General features: G+C 43.8%; 1 protein-coding gene and 1 long non-coding RNA gene across 4 annotated transcripts in view; one reads left to right on the top strand and one right to left on the bottom strand.

Moving 5' to 3' along the window:
* On the top strand, positions 1-26,326 carry LEMD1 (LEM domain containing 1). Of its 3 annotated transcripts, none has more exons than XM_045048704.1 (7): positions 1-133; positions 2,014-2,129; positions 2,751-2,870; positions 5,845-5,915; positions 6,662-6,816; positions 9,896-10,000; positions 24,515-24,571. In XM_045048704.1, exons 2-7 carry the CDS (start codon positions 2,048-2,050, stop codon positions 24,549-24,551), a joined length of 570 nt encoding a protein of 189 aa, XP_044904639.1. In that variant the 5' UTR covers positions 1-133; positions 2,014-2,047; the 3' UTR covers positions 24,552-24,571. The 3 variants fall into 3 exon arrangements, with proteins under 3 accessions (XP_044904639.1, XP_023103588.2, XP_023103589.2); XM_023247820.2 differs by lacking the exon at positions 9,896-10,000 and adding an exon at positions 25,753-26,326 and having other exon boundaries at positions 2-133; positions 6,763-6,816; positions 24,515-24,591; XM_023247821.2 differs by lacking the exons at positions 6,662-6,816; positions 9,896-10,000 and adding an exon at positions 25,753-26,326 and having other exon boundaries at positions 2-133; positions 24,515-24,591.
* LOC123382754 overlaps positions 20,844-27,402 on the bottom strand; it is a 34,760-nt gene continuing 28,201 nt past the window's right edge. The window contains exons 2-3 of the long non-coding RNA XR_006591634.1: positions 22,011-22,088; positions 20,844-21,136 (exon numbers count right to left, since the gene is read on the bottom strand). This is a non-coding gene — a long non-coding RNA (uncharacterized LOC123382754). The remainder of the gene's footprint in view (positions 21,137-22,010; positions 22,089-27,402) is intronic.

Raw genomic sequence — 27,402 nt, 5'->3', positions numbered from 1 at the left:
CTGTCTGTATTGTGATCACCATGATATCTAACAGGCAAAAAGGGGTTGGTTGCTAGTAGAAACCCTTGGGTGAAACTCACCCGGCTTTAGTAACCAACCCAACTGCATAGACTTTAGCCAACCATGTAGAGGGGTAAGTGAACTAATCATCCAGTTGGATTCCATTTGAATATTTTTCTTCCATATGTGTGTTCCCTCTAGGCTATTGTCTAGTGTCACTTGAAATTGATGAGGGTTCTTTTGGAGGTTATTTTGGGGAAGTTGGTGAAACAACAGACAGCTGTTCTTGGGAACAAGTGTCACAGGATCTGCCTAAGCTAGCTTCTAGTAAAAAAAAAAAAAAAAGTCTGGGGCGCATTGTCCTTTTCCTTTCTATATTAGGTTGTTTACTGGTAGCCGAAATTTTTAATTCAGCTTCCCCAACACATAGAAAAGAAAACTCCCTTGGGGCGCCTGGGTGGCGCAGTCGGTTAAGCGTCCGACTTCAGCCAGGTCACGATCTCACGGTCCGTGAGTTCGAACCCCGCGTCAGGCTCTGCACTGACAACACAAGGCCTGCTTGGGATTCTCTCTCTCTCTCTCTCTCTCTCTCTCTCTCTCTCTCTCTCTCCCTCTCTGCCCCTCTCCAATGCACTCACTCCCTTTCTCTCAAAATAAATAAACTTTTAAAAAAAATTAAAAAAAGGGGCGCCTGGGTGGTTCAGTCGGTTAAGCGTCTGACTTCAGCCAGGTCACGATCTCGCGGTCCGTGAGTTCGAGCCCCGCGTCAGGCTCTGGGCTGATGGCTCAGAGCCTGGAGCCTGTTTCCGATTGTGTCTCCCTCTTTCTCTGCCCCTCCCCTGTTCATGCTCTGTCTCTCTCTGTCCCAAAAATAAATAAACGTTGAAAAAAAATTTTTTTAAAGAAAAGAAAACTCCCTTTTACGAAGCACCTACTGTGGTGCCAGAATGTGACTCTGGTCAAAAGCATAGTTTTAAAGTGGAAAACTGGAAAGCTAGGCATTCTCAGACAACCCTGATGTACATGACAATTCACAGCTTCTTCTAGCTTGTATACAATGTTCTTCCTAATTGGACATTGACTGATCACCAATAAAGGCAAAGTCATTACTTAAAATTGGTCCAGATCCTCTTGTGCTGAGTAATTGTCTTGAGTCATTTTCACTGCGATATTAAAAAGCATGGAAACATGATAGAAGTGAGGTACAATAAACAAGCTCCTAAATTATAAATCTCTGGTAAAAGGTTTGACAGACGTATCTTTTTCAGGATTTTGTTAAGTAGGTGGAGGGGTCCTTCCGGGGGGGGGGGGGGTGGGGATGAAGGGATCAAGTGAATAAACGTGATTGAACTTGAGGCTAGCGCAGGTCTGGAAAGCCAATCAAGACTTGGGTAAACCTATATAAATCAGTTTATGTGCCAGAGAATGAATAGCTGACTTTTTCCAAATGCCAATTCAGCAATTACCAAGTCTGTTGACGGTTAATTAAAAACTACCATCTCGTTACGTTCAGAGTTAAATTACAAGTGTGAAAACTACTACTGTTAGCAGGAACTGAATGCTCTGGACTCTCTGTACTCTCATCAAAAGGAGGGCAGGGATAAATAACTTTTATTTAACTCACTAAAAAAATCTCTCTCAGCTCTTTCGTATTTAATTAACTTCTTATCTTCTCAGAGCGTGAGTCTTACTCAGAGTTGCTAAGTAGGAATGGAAACATTTGTTCGTCTGCTCATTTTGTGCAGAAGGCTTCTCTCACATGAGTTGAGTAGCAAAGTTAGAAATAATTGAACCCCAAAGGCATTGGGGAAAGTGACACCTACCCAAAGCTTAGCGTTGAGGCAATTGAACCCAAGAGAGATTTCTGGCGGAAAACGGTGATTTTTTGCTTTCTTGCCTCTGTGCCTCCAAGCCTGGAGACATTGGGTTGAAGCACTTTTGTGGACTTTTGGTAAAGTTTTCGTGTTTATTTGGAAGTTGTCTTCATGAATTTAATGTTTTCCTCTTTCAAAGATTCCACTGTCTGAGAGACCAAACATCTATCACCATGGTGGATGTGAAGTGTCTGAGTGACTATGAATTACAGAACAAACTTAATAAGCTTGGATATTCACCTGGCCCGATATTACGTACGTACGCAGCAAATATTAGAGACTAGTCGTTTATCACTTACGCACTACCTCCAGAGATTTAAAATCATTTACAATGGAAGGAACATATGCAATAAAAGCCCTCAGAATGGAAATACAAAACAAATTTTTGTACACAAAAAACCATAAACAGGGAAGAGGTGATAAATACGTCCTGATGCTACATATGGATCACTAAATAGGGAGCCAGAGAAAAAGGATTGTTTTTTTTCCAACAAGGAAAAACAAGTTACTCTTGATGATATCACCCTGTCGGGTGGGGTTTTGTTTGTTCGTTTGTTTCATTTCTAGTATGTGTGCCACGTTAGCTATTTGTGTATTTATTGTTCATATTCCCCATAGATAGGATGTACGGTTTTGTCAGTCTTACTTTCGGATGTGTCCAATGCCTGCCTCCGTGGCTAATCCACAGGGGCCCCCACCTTAAGTGTTTGTGGAAGGAAAGGACAGCAGCTGTGGGGTCGACCCGATTGTAAAAGCCATGATTCACCAACAACGTAAGGGACAAGAATAAGCGCCTTCTCTGTGAAAGACCTTGAACGCAGTGAGATCGTATACACAAACAGAACAACTGACTGTGTTCTCTGCATTCTTCTTCAGCTTCCACCAGAAAAGCATATGAAAAAAAGTTGGTGCAACTCTTGGTCTCACCTCCCAGTGTATCACCTGTGACGAATGGACCCAGAGAGCTGGACAGAGCTCAGGATGATGACGCTAAAGGTACCGTCGGAAGCTGCGCTGTTAGAGAGCAACTGTGTACTTATTCGAACCTTGTCTGGTATGATCTATGCAGCAGGGTGGCCTGTGAAATATCCATATGGCCCGTTTTCACACGGAGCCTGGAGACTAGGCCCCTGGGCTGCCAAAGGAACCCAATACTCCATTGTCCATGCCAGTGACCCCACAGGTGGAAAGCCGGAGGGGAGGCACTGTCCTCTTATTAACCAGAACCAAATGTGGGTTTGATTTCTTTTTTTTTTTTTTATTTTTTTTTAACGTTTATTTATTTTTGAGACAGAGAGACAGAGCATGAACGGGGGAGGGGCAGAGAGAGAGGGAGACACAGAATCGGAAGCAGGCTCCAGGCTCTGAGCCACCAGCCCAGAGCCCGACGCGGGGCTCGAACTCACGGACCGCGAGATCGTGACCTGAGCCGAAGTCGGATGCTTAACGACTGAGCCACCCAGCCGCCCCGTGGGTTTGATTTCTAAAACCAGAAGTTCCTGCAGGTAGTTTTCCCGTCTCCTTTGAGGTCTCAACCTCTGCTTTGCCTCAATCAATACATTTGGCAATGATTTGGTCGGATTAAATGATTTCAAATGCATTCAGAAAGATGAAGCCAACTGTACCTTCCTGAATTCCTATGCTTACTGCTTTCCCGACTTCGTAGGCGCTGACCCCAGCTGGTCTCTTCCGGGCCCCAGGGGAGGTGGAGAGCTGTGGTCTCTGGGATCCCGGGGCTCCCATTCCAGTGGCCCCTGCCCCATGTGCAGCATTCTTCTGTAAGGGTGTCTGGCTTGAAATCGTAGGGGGTGGGCTTGAAGACTCCTACGATCAACTCCAAGGCTGTTTCATTCGATAAAGAGTTATTAGGAGTCCTCTATGAGCCACAGTCAAATAATAGAACTACCATGTACTGAAGGCCACCAATGCATCTCTGTTCTAATGCGCAATATCTCATTCAACCCCCACGCTTCTAGCTGAAGTCCGGAGAGGCCAAGTGACCGGCCCAACATCAAATAGCTAGGAGGCAGCCCCAGAGTGGGCCGTGAAGAGCAAGGTCCGTTGTCTCTGTCGCCACCGCCCGTCCAGATCCTGGAAGTACTAAGTGCTTAGTACTAATAGTACTAAGCACATAGCACGAATTCAGGAAATGTTTGCTGAAAGAGGGTGACAGAACCGAGGTTTGAATCCAGGTCTGCTTCTCACCGTTGTGGTCCTTCTACCACGTGCCTTACACGCTCTCCACAATTTCTACCGCGAGGATGAGCACATTGTGTTTTTGACCACGTTTGATCTACAAAAAAAAAAAAAAAAAAAGGCAATTTCAAACAGTTCAAATGGAATAGTTTAACAAATAAGATAAGTGCCCGGGCCTTCTGAAAAATCCCCTGTGATGCCTGGTACTGGAAGAGGTGAGGTTCTAAAGGTTTTCCCTAAGTCCGGCGTGGCTGGCCTCATCTGAAAGAGCAGCAGGGCTTGGAGACGGACCCCAGCGACCCCAGAGTGGGGCAGTTAGCACCAGGGAGCCGCAGGGCAAGTGGCTACCCCAGACCCTTTCTGGATGTGCAGTGTGTTCCGAGTCCCATCCCGGACTTGGGACTGCTTGTGTTTCCTGCCCTCGACAGGAGCCGAAGGGACTCCATCAGCCCTTTGATGAAATGCAGTGCCAGGGCGCGAGATTCCAGAAAGGAAGGCTTGTGTACTCACAGCTCACAGCCGCCCAGCGCCGCAGGTCAAAGCTGCACAGCCAAGCGGTTGTGGCCTCACGCCAAGCTCACCTGGTTCCCAGCACGCAGCCCTCCACCGAGGGGCATTTACGCCCAGGCGAGGAGAAAACGGGCCCCTCGGTTTGTAAGCTTTGCCATTGCTTCGTAGACTGTGTCCACCTGCTGTTAGCCGACTGCAGGCGATCCGGTCAGAGGTGGGAGCTCTGGTTCAGTCCTACCCTTGTAATGCAATTCTGTTGTGTCAGTGGATGGTGATTAGGTCAAGTACGAAATGACTGCTTCTCCGGGTCAGGTCTGAATCAGACATCTGAATTCCCTCACTGGAGGAGCCTCGTAGACCCTGGTGCCATTCAAATGAAGGGGATGATGCAGAACTGCTAAGTTCCCGGGGAGATTTCGTCTTGGGCATTTCACAGAAACACCTAATCCCCTCCCCGGGCAGGGTTGCTGAGGGGAGTGTGCGGCAGGGGGCAGTGACGACCTGAGGCTAAGCATTAGGTTATCCAAACAACCTGGGTAGGTTTGATTTTCCCCGTTGCCCCTCCTTGTTTTGGCCCCCAGTGGGCATAGCTTTAGCGACTGCACCTCTTTTCAAGTTTCCCAAATATTTTTGAGTTGGAGAGCTCATTTAAAATCCCCTCCGACGGCTCTGCCGAACGTGCAGTGGCACACGATCGCTCCAGGTTTATCAAAATGCTCCTCCGCGGGCTGAAGCCAAGGGTTGATGAACAACCAACTACCTTTCCTTCCCCTGTCAATTTCCCTGATTTTGAAGCCTTTTAGCAAAGATTTGGCCTTCCCTCCTGGGGAAGGGGGCGGGGGGCTTCTTTGGACACAGAAGGAGAAACTCCTCCTACCCTGTCTTGATATTCAGGGCTGTATGAGGCTTGCAGCTGGTTTGAAGGGGCACTGACCAGACTGAAAAGAGCCGCCCAGACGAGCAGCCAGCTTGCACGCAGCAATGTGTTTTTCTCGGAGACATACACGTATGACAGCCTTCCTGTCAGGAGCCCCCCGCCGTGTCCCCGGGGGGGGGGGGGGGGCGGGGGGGGGGAAGCCTCAGCTCATCGCACAAAGGCCACCGCAGAGACGCTCTTTTCCCTCAGAAGGGCAAAGTGAATTTTCTTCCCCTCCCCAAATTCTTCTGCCCTACAGTTGAGAGAATTCACCCCGACGATTGGTGTTTATTTCCTTTGCTCGTATGTCCTCATGGCCCTGTTTTCCTTTTGTTTCCCGTGATCCAGAGCTTAAGACCACTATCATTTTGAAAGGAAATATCCTTCTCTCATCAGAAAAACACAAGGGACCCAAAAAAGTATGTACAATTCTAATGCATAATACTTTTACCCATATATTAAATACAGGAACTAGCACTCTTCGCATGTATTAAGAAAGGAAATAGCAAGTCGCTACCTTCTGTGACCGGGGTAGAATCCTCGCTTAAAGAGTCTCCTTTGAATGCAGGTTTCTGTTTTGTGAAACTATTTCCATGTTCTGGCTCAAGACCCTCTCCCCCCTCACCCCCCCCCCCTCCCCAGGAGCACGGTCCTCCAGCCCCTCCGTGAAATTAATAGCACTGCCTACCTCACAGGGTGGGTGTCAAGCGAAAGGCTGTGCAGGGAAAGCGCTAGAACAAGGCACATAATTAGTTCATATAATGAACTCCAAGATGTCAACTCCAGGGACTTCGTTCTCAGTCCTCTGACCACGGTCCCTCTGTATTTAGAGACGCCTGCCTCCTTCAATTGTAACAACACCATGCTCGCCCAGTTCTTGGTTCTGTACCTCTGTGTCCATTCTGACTCGTCTTTTGGCCTCTAAATGAGATGGGTCTGCAGGCCCCCCTCCCCTCCTGCTCCGCATCATTTCCCTTGGCCCCCCATTCCCCTGAGGCATAGGCCTGCCTAACCAGCCACTTCCTGGAAAGCCCCCTCCTCTTCCTTGTCCTTTCATCCCTCCCCTCTGTCCTGCATTCACGCAACAAATTTTATAATCATGAACATTTCGTAGATTACATAAGTGTATTTACGCTTCTCCCCCGTGGCTATCTCTACTTCCCAGCTCCTCACGTGGGACATGGGGACCAAACTCATTTCTGTTGACTCCAAACCTGCATTTGTGGCCTCTGTTCACCTTCATGGTTTTACCACCTTCCCATCCAGGCTCAAAGCCTCAAGAGTCGTCTTGGAACCCCCACTCCCCATGGCCCCTCACAGGTAAACACTTGCCAATCCTATGGATTTCAGTTATGAGTTTTAAAGATCCAGCCCCCAGGGGTGCCTGGCTGGCTCAGTAGGTAGAGCACATGCGCGTGACTCTTGATCTCAGCATCTTGAGTTCAAGCCCCACGTTGGGCGTGGAGCCTACTGGAGGGGGAAAAAAAAAAAAGAAAGAAAATCCATCCTTTCTTTCTGCTATCAGCCTAACTTGTACCGTATTACTTTTTTTTTTTTTTAATTTTATTTCAACAATTGTAATATCCTCCTAAGTGTCCTGGGCCTCTGGCCTTTCCTGACTCTAGTTCAGATCTACAAGCAGAGACTGGATCATGCCTGGAAACAAGATGCAAACTTACCACACATGATGAAGGTCCCGTAACTTCATCTGATGCCTTATTAGCCCCCCCCCCGCCACCCCCGCCATTTTTGTTCTGGTTAAAATCCTGTGATGGTTTAAGGACGATCTCAAAGGCCATGCCTGGGCCTCCCCTTAAAATTGCCATTTATCCCCTTCAATAGCTGTCACAGGCTCTTGCACAAACTAGGAGCCCGAAGCTCACCTCATCAAGTCTGCCAGGGCAGCTCTAGTGACAAATAGGTTAGTTTGCAAATATGGTCTAGTAATTCTTCTAAAAATTTTTTTTAATGTTTTTAGTATTTTAATTTTTGAGAGGGGGGCAGAGCACGAGTGGGGGAGGGGCAGAGAGAGAGAGAGAGAGAGAGAGTGACAGAATCCGCAGCAGACTCCTCGCTCTGAGCTGTCAGCACAGAGTCCGACGCAGGGCTCGAACTCACAAACCATGAGATCGTGACCTGAGCCGAAGTCAGACACTCACCTGACTGAGCTACCCAGGCGCCCCTGGTCTCGTATTTAAACTACTTGCTGCATTTCAACAAATGAAAAGGAAACCCCCAAGTAAGTATTCTGGTAGTATGCCATAAACTTTAGCTTCCCATTTGAACATGACTCAAATTTGATGAAGTAATTCTGATATCGTATCAGGTTTTCTAAAAGAATTTTTAAAATCTTCCAAATGGTTCATCAAAGGAATCTTTTCCATTCAGAAAACCTCATTTACACACACACACACACACACACACACACACACACAAACCCATTGTAATAGTTCCGGCAAAGACATGGAGGGGGGAAAAGCAACCAGAGTGTTTAAAATGCATCGGATGGGACCAATGCCCTTCAGTCCTTGCTCTACAGAAACCTGAAATAAAACCACATCAATACTTTGAATTGGCAATAGAATTAAGCAGAAAGTCTGTGATGGCATGAAACGTTTTTTGACCCTGGAGGATTTATATAAGCCACTTGGAGTCTCAGAAGGGCCTCAAGACATCTGTTCAACTTTAAATTCTAAAGTAAATGTAAATAAGCATTTAAATTTCCACATAAAAGGTGGTAAAAGTGTGTTTATTGAGATACTTGTCTAACACCATAGACTTTAATTACTGAAGAGCAGGGGTCTGTGCCTAACAGTCTTCTAAGTACCTGGAAAGGTAGTATTTTCCGCATTTCTTTGAAACACAAATGAACACCAATTTTCCTCTCCCATCCTAGGCTTCCAGTGGCATACAAACCACTTTGAGATTTGGATTGTGTCAACTTCTGGAAGCTTTGTGATACTGTATGTGTGTCTTGTATCAAATCATGTGTGCAGCCCACTGCTCTGGTGGTGAAGACCACTCAGAAAGTCAGGCCAATATTTCAAAAAAAATTTTTTAATAAATAGTTTTGAGACAGAGCGTGCGAGCCGGGGAGGAGCAGAGAGAGCGGGAGACCCAGAATCTGAAGCAGGCTCCAGGCTCCGAGCTGTCAGCACAGAGCCCAATGGGGGGCTCGAACTCATGGACTGTGAGGTCATGACCTGAGCCCAAGTCGGACGCTCAACCTACTAAACCACCCAGGCACCCCAGGCCAATAATTTTTTCCTAATTAAAAAAAAATTTTTAATGTTTGTTTTTGAGAGAGAGAGAGAGAGAAAGAGAGAGAGAGAGAGAGAGCGCGCGCACGTGCGCGCATTAGTGGGGGAGGGGCAGAGAGAGAGAGGGAGAGACACAGAATCTGAAGCAGGCTCCAGGCTCCAAGCTGTCAGCACAGAGCCCTACACGGGGCTCAAACTCAGGGACTGTGAGATCATGACCTGAGCCCAAGTGGGACGCTCACCTGACTGAGCCACTCAGGCGCCCCAGGGCAATATATATTTTTTTAACTGGGGACTTTTTTTGTCCGATGGACGCCAGGCACGCCTTCCAGTGCTTCCAGTGGTAGAGTAGGCGATAGAGCCCGTGTGTGTGACACAGGCTCTAAGTCCCTTCTACCAAAGAGGGGAAAATGGGATTTGCGGTGTTAGGGAGGCAGAATAATCTACAATGTCACGTTGCACGAAGTGGCCTTTGAGTAAGGTGACCATGTCATTTACACCCCCAACAAGACGCTCTTGAGAATGAAAGGGGACGCTTCCAGAAGGGACTTGGGAATACCAGCAGTCAAGCAGGACTGTCCTGGCGAACCGGGGCATATGGATGCCCTGGCTCAGGCACGGTTCCTTGGGTGAAGGTGTTGGCATGCGCGGACTAACTCGAGGACTGGATACCCAGAGGGCAGCTGACCCCGGGAGGTAGGCTTCCAGAGCTCCTGGCCCCTTTGGGCATCTCCTTGTTCCCTCCCAGACACAACATGCTCTTTCCTGCCGGAACCCCAGTTCACTCAGTCCTCCCAGCCTGGAAGATTCTCTTCTCTCTTGTCACCTAGCCTACACATTCCACTAGGAGCTTCTAAAAATGTGTTCCCTCCGTCTGCGCCTCGCAAGCGGCCTTTTCAGTCAGCCCCAACTCCCACCCTCCTCCTAAGAGCTTTTGCTTCGCGCGTGTAAAACACTGAGGGTGAAAACCTATGTCTTTGAATCCTCTGCATTGAATTCAATGGCAGGCATACGGGGGGAGGGAGAGGGAGTTACTCAGTCTTTGTTGGCTGAAGCGAAGGGAGCCTTTGTTGTGCACGGATGTTGGTGATCTCCCTCTCTCTGACCTCCTATTCTGTACCACCTCCTTTGTATCTTAGACATACCTTAATGTATTCTCCTGAGAGACAACGCTTAGCTCACAGTGAATTGATGACCACCCAGGGAATGGTTGCAAGAGAACTTCCACCCCTGAGTCTCAGCCTGTGAGTTAACAACTATTTATCTATACTGGGCGTTGTGCTAGACCTTTCTGAGGAAGAGAAGAGGTGTAACAGGAGCCACAGTCCCCGTCCCCAAGAAACTTAAAAATGAGCTCGGGAGAGGAAAAGTGTGTGTATCCAAAATACGGACGCCAGAGCCAGACGGCCTGGGTTCAAATCCCAGCTCTGCCACCGACTTGGACAAGACACTTGATCTGTCAGTTTCCCCACCTACACATCAGGATAATTAATAACGGACTCAACTTCGCAGAGCACTGCGAGGATTAAGTTACAATATATAAAACAGAGTACTGATGGCACGCGAGAGGAGCTATGTAAGTACAATGAGAACCACTCTCATCAATACTATTTTTGAATGTTTATTTATTTATTTTGAGAGAGAGGGTGCAAGGAGGGGAGGAGCAGAGAGAGAGGGAGACAGAGACTCCCAAGCAGGCTCCAGGCTCCGGGCTGTCAGCACCGAGCCGCCGAGGGGCTCGAACTCACAAACTGCGAGATCATGACCTGAGCCGAAGTCGGACACTCAACCGACTGAGCCACGCAGGCACCTCTCTTATCAACACTACTATGTACAAAGCATGATATTTAATTATCCACAAAACAAAGCAAAATACCTAATGAGAAATAATATAATGGCAAGTGAATCCTCAGTATTGAACTCCTAAGTGCTGCAGAATGATATATCGGAGTGCCTGCGGATATGTTCACCTAATTAAATATACAGATAGAATTAAAGACTGCTCTCTGTAAATGCAGTGTGTTGAATGAGGCAGACCAACCTTAAAAAAAAAAAGAGTCATATGTGCCCTCCTAGGCCGCTTCTTCACCTTATGCTAATCCTTCCCCTGCCTTTTGAAACATTGAAAAATAATTTATTTTGAAATAACTTCAAACGTAGGGACAGTGGCGAGATTAATACAAGGTATAAAGGACTCCCATATTGCTTTCACCCAGATTGTCCAGGGTGTTAGCTTTACCACACTTGCTCCGTGTGTGCGCACGCGTGCGCCCTGCCATCGCGTCCTTGAACCGGTTGAGAGCAAACTGGAGACAGGAAGTCCCTCCACTAGCTCCCCACCATGTCTCCGCCCACCCCCAAAGGACACTTTCCTACGTAACCACCACGTGATGCTCCATATAAGGACATTCACATTGGTTCCATGCTACTGTCTAACCTTCAGACCCCATTCAAATTTCACCAGTTGTCCCAAAAATGCCCGTTTGCTTTCCGATCCATGAGCAATCCAAAAATGCACATGGCTTCTCTGCAGCCTCCTTGGGTCTGGATGAGCAGTGCCTCAATCTTTCCCTGTCATTCATGCCCTTGACTATTTTTAAAAAGTACAGGCCTTTCATTCTGTAGGGTGATTTTTCTGTCTGATTTTTCCTTTTGACTATTCATAGAGGCCTCGCTTTCTGGGCAGAAATTCCTCAGACATGATGCTGTGCTGTTCTCGGAGCATCACTCCGGGGAACATGTCACCCTGTTCCCCAGTGATGAGGGTAAACTTAATCACCTGGAAAAGTTGGTGTTTGTCAGGTTTCTCCAAAAGACCATCATTTTTCCCTTTGTAACGGAACCGTATTTTGTGGGGAAATATTCTGAAATGACGCCAACATAGTGTTCCTCATCAAACCTCATCCGTAGCCCTAGCAGCCATGATGACTGTTTCAAGTTCCATTACGACGATGGCCCATTAAAATTTTTTATTTCTAGGGGTGCCTGGCTGGCTCACTTGGTAGGTCAGGGGACTCTTGATCTTGGGGTCATGAGTTCAAGCCCCATATTGGGCAGAGAAATTACTTTAAAAAATTAAAAAGAAAAAGATTTTCTATTCCTTTGTTTTAATGTATATTTATTCTGGAAGAGAAAGAGAAAGAGAAAGAGAGAGAGAGAGAGAGAATGACCAGGGGAGAGGCAGAGAGAGAGAGAAGAGAAAGAAATCCCAAGCAGGTTCCCCACTGTCAGCCCAGAGCTCAACATGGGGCATGATCTCATGAACTGTGACATCACGACCTGAGCCGAAATCAAGAGTCGGATGCTTAACTGATTGAGCCCCCCAGGCGCCCCAAAGATTTTCTATTTCTATCTTTCCTTCTATACTTATTAGTTGACATTCTACTGTAAGGAAGATCTCCCCTTCTCATTTATCCATTCATTCATATATATTAGTGTGGACTCATTGATTCCTTTTTATTCAGTAGGTTGTATTCGTTGATATCATTTTAATGCTCAAATTGTTCCAGATTTGGCTAGTGGGAGCCCCTTCAAAATGGATACTGTGCCCCTTTAACATGTCCTCATTATTCCTTGAGGGTTTTCTTAATCTCGGGCACAAGATGTTTCAGACCCTTCTTGTGCTTTTTCTGCCCAAGGAGCCTTGGTTCCTTTTACTGCAGGATGGTATTTGGAAACCAAAATCTAGGACTTTAGGGAGCTCATTGCTACTGGGGAGTCATTGCTTCCAGGCCCTCTCAGTGAATAGAGCTAAAAAATAAATGTATATATATGTACACATACACATACACATCTAAAACTATTTTCATCTCTCTCTCTGTATATATATATATATGTATATATATACACACATATACATATATATGTGTATATACGTATATATACATATATATGTATATATATACACACACATAGACGTGTATATGTGTGTGTGTATATATATATAAATTAAAAAGCCATGCGTTCATGTTGATCTCCAGTTCCAATCCAACATTTTAGTGTTCCTTATAACCTTTCCCCTTTCTATGACAGTGAGACACCTGGCTTTCATTATCCTCAATATATCTACATTAAAAAAATGTATTTTAGAGAGAGGGAGAACACACCAGTGCAGGAGAGGGGCAGAAAGAGAGAGAGAGAGAGAGAGAGAGAGAGAGAGAGAGAGAGAATCTCAAGCAGGCTCCATGCTCAGCATGGAGCTCAACTCAGGACTTGATCCCATGACCCTGGGATAGTGACCTGAGCTGAAATCAAGAGTTGGATGCTCAACCAACTGAGCCACCCAGGCGCCCCTAAATTTTTTTTAAGTAGGCTTCCTGCCCAGCACAGAGCCCCATGTGGAGCTTGAACTCATGACCCTGAGATCATGACCTGAGCTGAGATCAAGAGTCGGGCACTTAACTGACTGTGCCTCCCAGGCGCCCCTATATCTACATTTTTGCTCAATTTTTACATTTTTCTCAGTGTGACCAAATCTCCCGTCATAACAGCCACCACCAGTTCTGCATAACCCCCATCACCACTTCCTTGACCACTAGACTTGCCAGCCATGTCTCTGTTCCCTGGACACAGGGCACAGGTCACACTAATGCCGCCATGCTGTCCCCTCTCCTGCCCCTCCCATTCTTCAACCACCGAGCACCTCAGTACCTCCCGTCTACAGGCACAGCCCCCTGACCTCCATTTCTTTGGCCTCTGGACAAGCTGACAGTCTGTGTCTACGTCCCCTCTGCCTTACCACCAGTGCAGAACACAGTGCAGAGGGGAAGAGAAGTAAGGAAAGTTTCAGGTCTCCTTTTGCGTCCTGTTCTGAGGTCTGTTTCCATATCTTTGTGCCAAGACTTCAATAGGATTTTTACTCTCTGTGTCTCCATTGCTATTATTGCTGATAAGATACTTTGTAAGCCTATAATTAGCCTGTGTATTGCCTACCCCAAATGCTACAAGCAGAAGGCCCAGTGTGCCAAGGGAATATGTATTAAAGGGAATATATATTAAGCGTGCAGTTGAGTTGCAGGTAAAGTTTTTAGGAGAGCTGACATTAAACATCGCTCTAATAATTTCTTAGTTAATTGAAAAACATCCCTATTCCCACTAGTAGTTGTATATTCTAGTTGGGTCAAAGTGAAGAGTAAATTACACATTCTATAACTACTTAATAAGCCCTTTGTTCTTACCTGTAACATATGCTAATGGGAACTAAATGCTGTCTTTACAAGGAATGTAATTTAACATTCTCCCTATAAAAATGCTAACCTCCTAGTAGATATGCTTAAATATGCTTAATGATCAATGTGTCTTTATCTTATTGATTATATGCTGATTCTTTCTGTGTATGAGAACCCAGTTTTTGAGGAATAAGGGCCCCAGGAAGAGATAGTGAAACCAAACTCTGGTTACGGTGCTTCTAGTATGATAACAAAGCTAAATTTATTTTCATCAAACTGAATTACGAGCAGTAGTGTTCCCTTTCTATAAGAAAATATGAATTTACTTAGAAAGTTCAGCTTTTCTTTTTCATTTCAGAATATAGCCTTACTGACTTTAGCTAATTTACAATTTGCTTCTGGGGTATAGCTATTTTAGGGAGAGGAGTTTCCTGTTGTACCTCCCGTACGAGAACCCCAGATTATTTTAATCTCCTGGAACTTGTTAAGGTTTTGTAAGCACCAGGCACTGTTTATCACTGTTCATGAGCCCAGGCATGATTTATTATAATTATTGATCATGGGATTTCCTATCTTGAAAGGCTTCTTGAAGGAGGCTACATGGCTCATCTTACAGATGAGGAAACAAGGCAGAGAGTGGATATGACTTGCCCAAGACCACAGAGACCACACGGAGAGGTAGCAGAAAAACAGGAAATAGAATTCCAGCCTCCTAATTTCTATTCTGTTGCCCTTTCTGTTGTATCAGGCTGCCAAAGGGGAGGAAAACCAACCAGGCACCTGAGTAGTGAAACAGCTCCCCCCAGTGTCTCTTCTCGCAGTGTCGCAGAAGGACTCCTGGACATCTGTTCACCCGTGGAAACAGAGGCTTACTTTCCGATGATTGCTTTGTAATGAGAGTCCCTATGAGGCATTTTCTGGTGACACTTTCATTCACACGTAAAAGCTGTGGTGCAGAAATCACAGTTCAAATGGGTTGACACATATGCAGACGGATTTGCCCAAGTGGACAGAAAAAAACCCTCAAACCTGAAAATATTTTTGACATTTTATCCTAATATGTCTTATGCATCTAAAAGGGTAAAAAGAATGATACAATGAGCAGTTAGATTCCCACTCCAGAGATTGAAAAAATAAATCAATTCTGTTGAAGACTCCAAGACTCCAATATAGCCCTCCTTCCTCCCTTCCCCCCAAGGTAACCACTACCCTGCATTTTCTACTTTTCTTTCTTTTCCTTTTCTGTATAGTATCCACAAACCTTAGTGTCTCCTGATTTTACGTTTTATTTACATGATATCGTCACGTAAGTGTTTCTGAATAACTTCCCTTTGTCATTCAGCATTACGTCCTGGGCTTCTTGCAATATTTGTAGCACTCGTTCGTTCATTTTCACTGTTGTGTAGTTATTATAAGTATATATCGATCCACTCCTTATTTATTGGGCATTTGGATTGTTTCCAAGCTTTTCTAATACGAGCTGCTGCAAACATTGTGATACAGGATCCATTGTGTACACGCGCAAGATTTTTTTTCCAGTTGCATGAATACACCTAGGAATGGAATTGCTACAATAGTCCAGCACACAGACCTCTTTAACTTTGGAGATCATGTGAAATCCCTCTACGAAGGGACTGCACCAGCTTACATTCCTACCAACAATATATTAAGAGATCTGTCGTTTTCAGTCCTCTTTAAAATTTAGTATTGCCAGATGTAATGTTTGTCAAAGTAGTGGGTATAAGATTGTATTTCACTAAAACTACAATTTGCTTATTGTTGTTAATAAGGTTGACCATCTTCCTACACGTTTGTTGCTCATTTGTGTTTTCTGATCTGTGAAATGCCTGTTCGTGTCTTTTGCCCATTTTTCTATTAGGTTATCTTTTTCTTGTTAATTTACAGGATCTCTTTATATATTTTGGATACTAATCCTTTGTCAGTCATAATTATAGGACACATCTTCTAGTAATCTGGGCTTATCTTTTGTTTTTACAGCAGTTTGGGGTTCACAGCAAAATTGAGAGGAAAGTGCAGAGATTTCTCATCTACTCCCTGACCCTACACATGCATAGCTTCCCCCATTATAAACATCCTCCACCAGTGGGCTTATCTTTTCACTCTCTCCTTGGTGTCTTTTAAAAAAAGTAACAAAAAAGATAGTTTCAAACTTACAGGAAGTACAGAAAGTTTCTTTCTTTTTTTTTTAAGGTTTATTTATTTATTTTGAGAGAGAGAGCACACATGCACACTTAAGCAGGGGAGGGGCAGAGAGAGAAGCAGAGAGAATCCCAAGTAGGTTCCATGCTGTCAACGCAGAGCCCAATGGGGGCTTGATCCCACAAACTGTGAGATCATGACTTGAGCTAAGATCAACAGTTGGGTGCTCAACTGACTGAGCCACCCAAGGATCCCAAGAAAGTTTTAACAAATAATTCTTCTTAAAAATGAATTAATTTATTTTTATTTTAGAGAGAGAGCACACTCACAGGGGAGGTGGCAAAGGGAGAGAGAGAGAGAGAGAGAGAGAGAGAGAGAGAGGGAGAGAGAGAATCCCAAGCAGGGTCTATGCTCAGCACAGAGCCCAACTCGGGGCTCGATTTCACAACCCTGAGATCATGACCTGAGTCAGACACTCAACCCACTAAGCCACTCAGGTGTCTCTTCCTAACAAATAATTTTATATGGCCTTCACCCAGATTTACCAATTTTTAACATTTTACCATATTTGTTTTATAATTTTATCTATCTTTTTCTTGGACTAAATTGTAAACATCATGATCTTTTACTCCCTCCCCAAAACTTCATTATGTATTTCCTTAGACTGAAGGATAAGGATATTCATACTACAGTGACAAGAATCATAAATTTTTCTATTAGGATTAAATTCACGTAAAATTTACTATTTTGAAGTGCACAATCCACTGGCATTTAGAGCATTCATAATGCTATGAAACCACCACTATCTAGTTTCAAAACATTTCATCACCTCAAAATAAAACTCAGTCCTCATTAAGCAGTAACTCCCCAACTCCTTCCTGGCAACTACTAATCTGCTTTCTGTTTCAATGGATTTACTTCTGCTAGATATTTCCTATAAATGGCACACTCAGGATGTGATATTTTGTGGCTGGCCTCTTTCATTTAGCTTAAGGTTTTCAAGGTCCATCCACATTACAGCATGTATTTGTATTGACACTCGAGTGACTAATGTTCCATTATATGAATACACCACTGCTTATGTATTCATTCTTCTGTTGATGGACATTTGGATTGTTTCCACCCCATGCATATTGGGAGAAGTGATACTATAAAAATTCAAGGACAAGTCTTTGAATACCTGTTTTTGATTCCTTTAGATATACACCTAGGAGTGGAATTGCCGGGTCATAAGGTAGCTCTGTGTTTAACATTTTGAGTAATGGCTAAGCCATTTTCCACAATAGCTGGGGCATGTTGCATTCCTGCTAATGTCTGAGGGCTTCAGTAGCACCGTATCCTTGCCAACACTTGTCGTTCTACGCCACGTTGTTTTTAGAAGCCATCCTGGAGGACGTGAAATGGTACCTCAGTGTGGTTTTGATTTGCATTTTCCTAATGACTAACGATGTGGAGCATCTTTTCATGTGCTTATTGGCCATTTTCATATCTTCTTTGGAGAAATGTCTAGTGCGGCCCATTGTCCATTTTTTTGACCGGGTTGCTTGTCTTTTTATTGTTTAGTTGTAAGCGTTCTTACATGTTCTGAATGCCAACCTTTTATCAGATATGAGATTTGCAAATATTTTTTCTCATTCTGTGGGTTGCCTTTTCACTTTCTTGATGATATCTCTTGGTGCACAAAGATCTTCAGAAGTTTGACTATGATGTGTATTTGGCATGGATTTTTTTTTTGTGTTTGTCCTGTGTGGAATTCACTCAGCTTCTTGAATCTGTACATTTGTGTCTGTTGCCAAATTTGGGATATTTTCAGCCATTATTTCTTCAAATACCTTTTTCAGCCTGACCTCATGCTCCTCTCCTTTAAGGACTCTGATGACACAAATGTTGGATCTTCTATTGTAACCCCCCAAGATTGTATTTGTTTTTTGTTTTGTTTTGTTTTGGTTTGTTTGCTTGCTCTGTTTTCTCTCTGTGTTTTGTTTTGGGTGATATATGCAGTTTTATCTTCAAGTAGATTGATTCTTTCCTCTGTCTTCTCAATTTTTCTGTCAAGCCAAGCCTATCTAGTGAGTTTTTTTTTTAATTTTAGCTGTTGCATTTTTTTCACTTCTAAATTTACTCTTCTCTATATATTCTACTCTTATATTCTATTCTATATGTTGGCTCTTCTCTATATATTTTTCTTCTTTGTAAGTCGTTAATTTTTTGTTGTTGTTGTTTGCTACAAACTTCTTCATATTGTTCCTTGAAGCATTTTATGAAGGCTGCTTTAAAATCCTGGTCAGATAATTCCAATATTTGTGTCATCTCAGGTTTTTTTTTAATGTTTATTTATTTATTTTGAGAGAAGGAGAGCGAGAGAGAGGCAAAGAGAGAATCTCAAGCAGGGCCCACACTGTCAGTGCAGAGCCCAATGTGGGGATAGATCCCATGACCCTGGGATCGTGACCTGAGCTGACACTGAGTCAGGTGCTTAACTGACTGAGCCACCCAGGCACCCTGAAAGGGGAGTTTATTACCTATTATTCCCAATTCATGCCATGCAGAGTCGCATGGGGAATTATGAAAGTCAAGCAGGGAAAGTATGGGCACCCAACTTTATTGTGGGTTTTGCAGGAAGAAATTGATCAGGCAAGGTAAGCATTTTAGGATTGGCTAATTTGAATGATTTCGGTGGGCTCCAGGCTACAAAGGTGGTTCCTAGTTGGCCAGTATCTGGCCCTGGACTGAACCAGAGCAAAGGAAGTATTGGCTTAGTATGTGAAGGAAAAAGGAAGTGGTTGGGATTACAGGTTTTGGGTTGGTTGGCTTGCCCAGGAAAGGCTTGCTCACATGCATTAGCAAGGCTCTGATCACCTGATGACGTTAAAGCATCATAAGCCCCAGAAAACAAAAGCCATGAGAACAACACGGTCTCTATTCTGATCAATTTGTCTAGCCTGTGCTGATAGCAGAATGTTTCAATTACCTTCGCAAGCCCCCAACCTCCTTGTTGTTTTATTTCTTTTATTTCTTTTTTTTAAGTTTGCTTTTTGAGAGACAGAGCTCCTGACAGAGAGGATGGGGGGAGGGGCAGAAAGAGAGGGAGACAGAGAATCCCAAGCAGGCTCCGCACTGTCAGCATGGAGCCCAACGTGGGGCTCGAACCCACAAACCGTGAGACCATGACGTGAGCTGAAATCAAGAGTCAGACACGACCAACTGAGCCAGCCAGGCATCCCTCTTCTTGTTGTTTTGAAACAGTGTCTTTATTTTCCTTGTCCTTTTGTCCTTCCATGTAAATTTCAGAATAAGCTTACCAAGTTCCATGAAAAATTCAGATTGGAATTTTGACTGAAATTTTTACTGACTTTATAAATTAATTTGGAAAGAACTACACTTTACTCTGTTGAGTCTTCCTGTTCACATTCTTTACATTATGCAAACCTTCTTTAATGCTCTTTGGTAAGATTTTATAATTTTCTCACTGTAGGACATGCTTATCTTTTGTTAGCTTTTGTAGGTAGCTATATTGCATAAACGTTTAATTTTTGTTGCTATTGGGAATAGTATCTTTTAAAAAATTATGTTTTAAATGGCCTGTTGCTAGCATATAGAAATATAATTGACTTTTGCATATTGATCTTTTAATAATGACTCATTGCAATTATAATTTTTCTGTAGATTTTTTTTTAGTCCAGTTTGTATACCTTTAATTTTTGTGTTTGTTTTACTATGCCGCCTAAGACTCCTTTATTACAGTGTTAAGTAAGAGTGATAATAAGAATTCTTTCTTTGGTTCTGATTTTAAAGGAACTGTTTTTAGTATTTTACCTTTGAGTGTAGGTGTTGGAAGTCACTTTTTAAAAATAACTTATTTATTTTTTAATTTGCATCCAAGTTAGTTAGCATATAGTGCAATAATGATTTCAGTAGAATACGGTGATTCATCCCCTACATTTAATACCAGTGCTCATCCCAACAAGTATCTTCCTTAATGACCCTTCCCCATTTAGCCCACCCCCCCACACAACACCTCTAGCAACCCTCAGTTTGTTCTCTATATTTAAGAATCTCTTATGTTTTGCCCCCTCCCTGTTTTTATATTATTTTTCCTTCCCTTCCCTTATGGTCATCTGTTTTGTATCTTAAGTTCCTCATATGAGTGAAGTCATATGATATTTGTCTTTGACTGACTAATTTCGCTTAGCATAATACCCTCTAGTTCCATTCCACATTGTTGCAAATGGCAAGATTTCATTCTTTTTGATTGCTGAGTAATACTCCATTGTGTGTGTGTGTGTATATATATATATATATACGTATATATATATATATATATATACAACATCTTCTTTATCCATTCATCCATCGATGGACATTTGGGCTCTTTCCATACTTTGGCTATTGTCGATAGTGCTGCTATAAACATGGGGTGCATGTGTCCCTTCAAAACAGCACACCTGTATCCCATGGATAAATACCTAGTAGTGCACTTGCTGGGTCGTAGGGTGGAAGACACTTTTTATCAAGTTAAAGAAGTTCCCGTTCTATTTCTGATTTGCTAGAAGATTCCTTTTTTTTAAAATCAGGAATGGAGATGATCACAAGGTTTTTAACCCTTCTTTCATTAATGTGCTACAGATTATTTTAGAAGGCTTTTAATTAACTCAAAATCGTGACTTAGGTTAAAGGAACACAATGTTGAAAATGAGAGCTCTATTAGATCAAGGTTGACGTATAGACAATGAAGTAAGAGTCTAAAATTATTGTAGGATCTTTTATTAACGGAATCATGTTTAGTCAACAAAGGGATTTGAGGTTAACTCAATTTTCAAGAGCTCTAAATCAAAAGGATTTTTTCTGCCCGTGAGTAGGGTCACAACTGACAGTTTGCCAAGTTGTTGATACAAATGTCTGGTTCTACAGATAGGCCGTTTTAGAAAAACCGCATCCCTGAAAGACAGCCGTTGGAAAGTGTAATACATTGCAGTTAGGAGAAGATGTCACCTCCCCACCTCCAGGAGCGGCACTGCCTCCTGACTCCCCCGAGGCCGGCAGGAAGAAGTCCTGGAACAGTAAGAGAAAGGAGTGGAAAGGCACCCAGCACTCAGCCCGGCGCCCTCCTCTGCCTGCCTGTCACTGTAGGTGTCAGGCTAGCACATTTCTGGCCAGGTTCGGGTCTACCCTGGAAAATATACATCTCGCGGAAATGCAAACAAGCCTGTGTTTCCTTATGCACAAAAATGAATGGCTTCCGTCAAGGTAGATCATTTTTCAAAAACCAAATACACGTTGTGATGAGTAATGACTTAAAGAGATTGTTGATCATTGTTCTTCCGGTTCTGGATATTAGCCCCGCGTTTTGGAGTCACTATAATACAGTGTGACATAATATCTCATTCACAATCCACTTGCAGATTCAATGGATGTAATAAGTAGGCCAGAATGAGCACAAAATTAGCCTACCAAGAAAAATCTTCCTAAAAAACCAATTTATCTACAATATTTAAGAAGCGATCAGATGGCTACAAGTGTTACTTCCATGGGAAATTAATGAGTGATTTGATCACTTATTAACGAAAACATCATTTTAGACATATGTTTTTGCTCTATTTTTAAGGTTGAGTTTCCCCAATAGAAATATGACAAAAGAAAAACACAGGGCATCAGAGCCAGACTATCTGGGTTTAAGTATAGTTGTGCCTTTCACTAATTGTGTAACCTGGGCAAATAATTTCGCTCCATAAACCCGTGTTCTCATCTGTAACATGGTCACTACAGAGTTGTTAGGAAGATTACATGGACCGGGGCATGTCGAATGGCCAAGATAACAGACGAGCAGAACATGGTATTTCTGATTCTTTTCTAGTAGAACAGCATTATCTACCACTCTGGAGGACAGCAGGGTGATTCTGAGCAGGGACTCTGAGGCTACGCTTACCTGGGTTGACTCCTGGCTCCACTCTCTCACCAGCTGTGTGACCGAGGATTTAAACCCTCCAGGCCTCAGTTTTGTCACCTGCAAAATGGGCATAATGAAAACACCTTCTTCACAGGGTGGTATTGAGACGGAAATGAGTTTGTTGAGGTAAAATGCTTAGAGCGGTGCCCGGCACACAGAAATACTATGGAAGTGTTCGCTGGGATTATAATAAGACGCTCATCGTCGATTGTATTGGCACATCTCAGAGTTGCTTACATCCTAATGACAGCTGTGATCGATAACATGCAGATGGGTGTCACTTTCTGAATCGAATGCCAGGACCGTCGCGAAGAGGGCACGCATTGCCTCGTGGCCCTCTTCTGTGAGCGCGCCGAAAGCGGCCAGCTTTGCAGTTTTTTGCTCTGGGCGAAGGGAGAAAGGAACATCACGTCCCCCATGGGGGCCACGCGCCCCCACTCAGCCATTGCTTTAATGAACACCAGTATTTTTCAGTTCCACTGTAAATGCTGTTTATAGTGAAAACCATATTTTAACGACATTAAGGTGTTTTTTTTTTTTAATGAAAAATGAATCATGCTACAGACACAAAAACTGATTTCATCGCTTCCATTTTCCTCTAATGTTTGTTTCGGTGTGTGTTTACCCAGTGGCCGTTGTATACATACAATTTTATACTCTGTTTATTGGGATCAATAACCTTTTCCCCTGACTTTATAATTATTATTGTCGACGGCTGCACAGTCAAGTTGAGAGGCCATAATTATTCCGTTTTTGAAAATCAAAATGCCCACGTGTTACATGCTGTCGGAGAACTCCACATATGAGTGATAGTAAAGAAATTATAAAAGAAAAGGCAATCAAGACTTAAATGCCATTATGGCAGGAGGGAAGAGGAGGGGACGAGTATTTGATTGCCTAAGAGCTGTGAAATCCTATAATTTGATTTTGCAAAAGACTTCTGCCCCAAATGTTTTCTTTAACAGATCTATTTTTACATTTAAGAGAATTAAAAAGAAGTCGCATGTGACGGGTACATAGAGGCTCATTATCCCATCGTCTCCTCTTGTATACGCTCAAAACTTTCTGTAATTAAAAAGGTTGAAAAAAAGAATGCGCTTATAAACGATTTTCCCTTCGCCCTTGGAAATAGTTTGAAGAGTCTCTTGGTGAGCAAACCGCCACTAGCCCCCGTGGCAACTTGGTGAGAATTTTCAAAGCCCCTTTTCCTCAACAGCCCCCCTCTTCCAGGCAGTTGTAGGGGTTTGCACACCTGCAGCGTCTACGCTGGGCACAGCGCGTCCTTGGATGTGACATCTCGTGCTACCCACAGCTTCCCACCATCCACAGAGGCCCCGCTTGGGTATCATTAAACCGCTGTTAAGAACATCATCTTCTAGAAGGTGAGGCAGGGAGCGGAGGCATGGGGTGCAGGCTGCGGCTGTTTCATCATCTGTGGCCTGGACTGGGAAGGGAGTGACCAGCCATAAGTGATGGTACGACAGGCCATGCCCTGCCCACCCCACCTTGGGCTGAGATCGTCGGACCTGCCGAAGACGCCCGGCCTGGACACTGCAGAAATTCGAGAATGCTGAGGCCTGAATCATAATTGGGGAATGGACAGTCAAGGAAAACCAGACATATGAGGAAAACCAGCAACACACAGTTAATAATAATTACCATGATCATAATCATCGTTGCTAACATTTATTGGATGCTTACGCCGTGCCAGGGGAGCTTTGAATCATTTTGCATATATTAAGTCACTTAATCTTTACAAGTCGATTTCACAGGGAGGAAACAAAGGCATAGAGAGCTATAGCTTTTCACTTTGGAAAAATAACCACATGAAAGAAACTTCGGCGAAAATAAAAGAAAACGTGATTACCCCGACTTCTATCCCTCTCACCGAACATTATCATTTTCCGAGATCACTTTTTGTTCACAGTCAGCTTGCTTTTTATTTGTTTATTTTATTACTATTATTTTTTAAATTATCTCTACACTTAACGTGGGAACCCATGACCCCGAGATCGAGTCACATGCTCTCCAGGCTGAGCCAGCCAGGTGCTGCCCCACCGACCTGTGTTTTAAAATAACTTTAGTCTTTTTATAAAACTGGTGCATGCTCGTAAAAAAAGCTCCAAGCAATAAAAAAAAAAAAAAGTCCAGATAAGAACAAAATAGAGTTGATATTTAAGACCAGAATGCTGCTTGCATCATGTGACCCTAGTTACTGGTGTGTCTATTGTTAAAGTGTGAGTCACTCGAGCAAAATATTACGCCGTGGAACTTGGATGTTTTTGCTAACTACTGAGGAAAGGCAAACTTAAAAGTTTGTGTTCTGAGGTAATGAATACCTGAGGTACCAAAACTTCTATCAATTCTCAGATGATACGACTTTTTCTAGAATCAAAAAAGAAAGTCCTTTGTAGAAGACATTGGACACAGTAAATTCTTGTAGATTAGAGAACAACAATAAATTCTTGTTTTCTGTTCATTAGAGACCTGAGGCTTTCACCACGAGACCAAAAGCTCTAGATAGCTGCTGCCTGGCTTATAAGCATTCTGAGGGAATAAGGTAATGCTTTTCTTAGCATATTGTTGTCTTATATATAACTCCTGGAAAAAGTTTTGTTGTTCGGATTTTTGTGAAGGGCTTGAGGCTGAAAAGAATCTGTGGAGAAAGAAGAATTATTTCATAATTTCAAGGCTAGAGGGACCTTGAAGGACCTTTCAAGGCTGAAGGGACCTTGTATACTGTCCAGTTCACCACGTATGTTTGGAGATAAGGAAAGAGGCCAGGGAGGTTGAGGAAGGTGACAAAAGTCAAACTGAACTGAGACCAGAATCCAAGTTTCTCGATCTGTAGTCTTTGGGGACATTTATTCCTCTTTGCATCTTGAAAAAACAGAGCAAAAAAAAAAAGGTAGGCAGTTGAAATAAAAGCCCCAAACAGGCCATTTTATTTGTTGGTCAGATAGTAAAGTCTTCTGGAAAGTTCCCTAACTTCTAATAAAGTGAGGCAGATTTCCAGGATTAGACAAGTGGCTACATAAGACTCTCGCTGAAAGATTTCAGAGAGTACCATCTTGTCCTTTTAAACATGACATTAGCAGATTTCAAAAGCACATCCCATCTCGACCCTGAGAGGCAGTTCTCATTTATGCCAGAGGAGAGTGAAAGGAGAGGCCTGTGTCCTGAGGTGCCCCCTATCCACCTGTACCCGCTCCCAGTGGGGACTAAAGGATCTGTAAGTCCCTGAGTCAGGCCTTGGGCCAGCCCTGAAAGATGTTATGCAGGTGGGTGATAATAATAATTAATAAACGCCCTTTTGGATTTTAGCGAGCTCACATCCTTGTGATCCCTTGTTGAAATCTGCAGAGGTTTTTTTTTTTTTTTTTTTTTTTTGGGACAGAGAGAGACAGAACATGAACGGGGGAGGGGCAGAGAGAGGGGGAGACACAGAATCGGAAACAGGCTCCAGGCTCTGAGCCATCAGCCCAGAGCCTGACGCGGGGCTCGAACTCACGGACTGCAAGATCGTGACCTGGCTGAAGTCGGACGCTTAACCGACTGCGCCACCCAGGCGCCCCAGAAATCTGCAGAGGTTTTAAATGAGTAGAGGGCTGCTCCCAAAAGCCCCACCATGGTTCTCCCTTGGGGCCCAAGGGCCAGATACTTTAAGGGGGTGCTCCAGTCCTAGCCATCCACAACCCTAAGCCCACTAATGTTTTCGCAGGCTTATTAGAAGAGCATCAAGCACCAGATTCAAAGAATGGAGAAGCCCCCGAGAGACAGACTACTGCACAGTGGACAACATTATTGAGTTCTGGAACGTAGAAATGTTTCCAGTGGCTTTGAGGCTTGCTGTGTTTGGCATCTTCATCATTGTGTTATTTGTCTACATAACGGTGGAAAGGAAGCCGTTCTTTGGTTAAGTGCTTTAGGACAGAACAATGAGTGAGCACCTGAGTATCGGAAAGGAAAGACGTCTCCAAAGGGGGATGCCGGGCCCCATGGCCTGCTAGCCTTGCGCTATGGTGCCCTCACAGATCTGTACCCAGGCTCATCATTTCAAAGCTGAAGGGGCCTTATGTACTCTCTAGTTCACCACTTATGTTTCAAGAGAAGAAAACAGGCCAGCGAGGTTGAGGGAAGTGCGAAAAGTCACAATGAACGGAGACCAGAATCCAAGGCGGGAAGGGAGGAGGGAGAGAACCAGGCACTTGTGTGAAAAAGCGTAATGACAGGGACTTCCCCGATGATGGCCATCATTAAATGCTTCCACAGTTGGCACACTTCTAAAGAGGAAACTGTGCCTGGTGTTGTTGTTTAATGTTTTATTTATTTTTAAGACAGAGAGAGACAGAGCATGCGTGGGGAGGGGCAGAGAGAGAGGGAGACACAGAATCGGAAGCAGGCTCCAGGCTCTGAGCTGTCAGCACAGGGCCCGATGCGGGGCTCAAACTCACGAACCGCGAGATCATGACCTGAGATGAAGTTGGATGCTTAACCGACTGAGCCATCCAGGTGCCCCTGGTGCTTTTCTTTTCAACTATGGTGATAAGCCATAGGTCCCACTTGATTCCAAAGGCCACAACAGGTAATTAACAAAAAAGGAAATGTGTCTGGTTTGGCAAACATCAAACGGTTTAGAACAAGATAGCTTTTCCACCATTGGAACGTAGCAAGATTTGAAAAAATTAATGCCCGATGAGGGAATGTTATGATCGTGGTCTCTGGGAGAAGGGCAGGGCTGGGTAGGTACCTGGCTGTTCTGTTTATTGGCTCTGTGACCCTGGGTGAGTTAGTTGTTGTCTGAGCTTTAGTTTTCTTTCTTTCTTTCTTTCTTTCTTTCTTTCTTTCTTTCTTTCTTTCAAGACTTTCAGACTATTTATTTTTTATTTTTTTTATCGCTCATTTTTTTTCAAGGGACAGAAAGAGGCAGAGCGCAAGCAGGGGTGGGGCAGAGAGAGAGGGAGACACAGAATCTGAAGCAAGCTCCTGGCTCTGAGCTGTCAGCACAGAACCTGATGCGGGGCTCAAACCCACAAAGCTGTGAGCTTTAGTTTCAACTTCTGAAGATAGGGATAGAATAGACCTCTTAGGGGGATGAAGAATGTGAAGAAATAATGCATATAAAGTACTTAGTGTGGTCCACAACTGATTGGCAGTAAGCCTTCAAGAAATGCTCAAGCAATGTTCACTTTGGGACAATATTTCTACTCCCTGGAGGAGCTAATTCTAGATACAGACAAGTCTTTTCCCTCCCTGTTTAAATGTTTTTATTTAGGGGAGCCTGGGTGGCTCTGTCAGTTAGGCATCCAGCTTCTGCTCAGGTCATGATCTCATGGTTCATGGGTTCAAGCCCTGCATCGGGCTCTGTGCT

Source organism: Felis catus, chromosome F1 (genome assembly GCF_018350175.1).
Source record: "Felis catus isolate Fca126 chromosome F1, F.catus_Fca126_mat1.0, whole genome shotgun sequence".
In the NCBI taxonomy this organism is placed as follows: Eukaryota; Metazoa; Chordata; class Mammalia; order Carnivora; family Felidae; genus Felis; species Felis catus.
The sequence above is the reverse complement of the archived record's forward strand: the minus strand, read 5'-3'. Positions and strand labels throughout refer to the sequence as shown.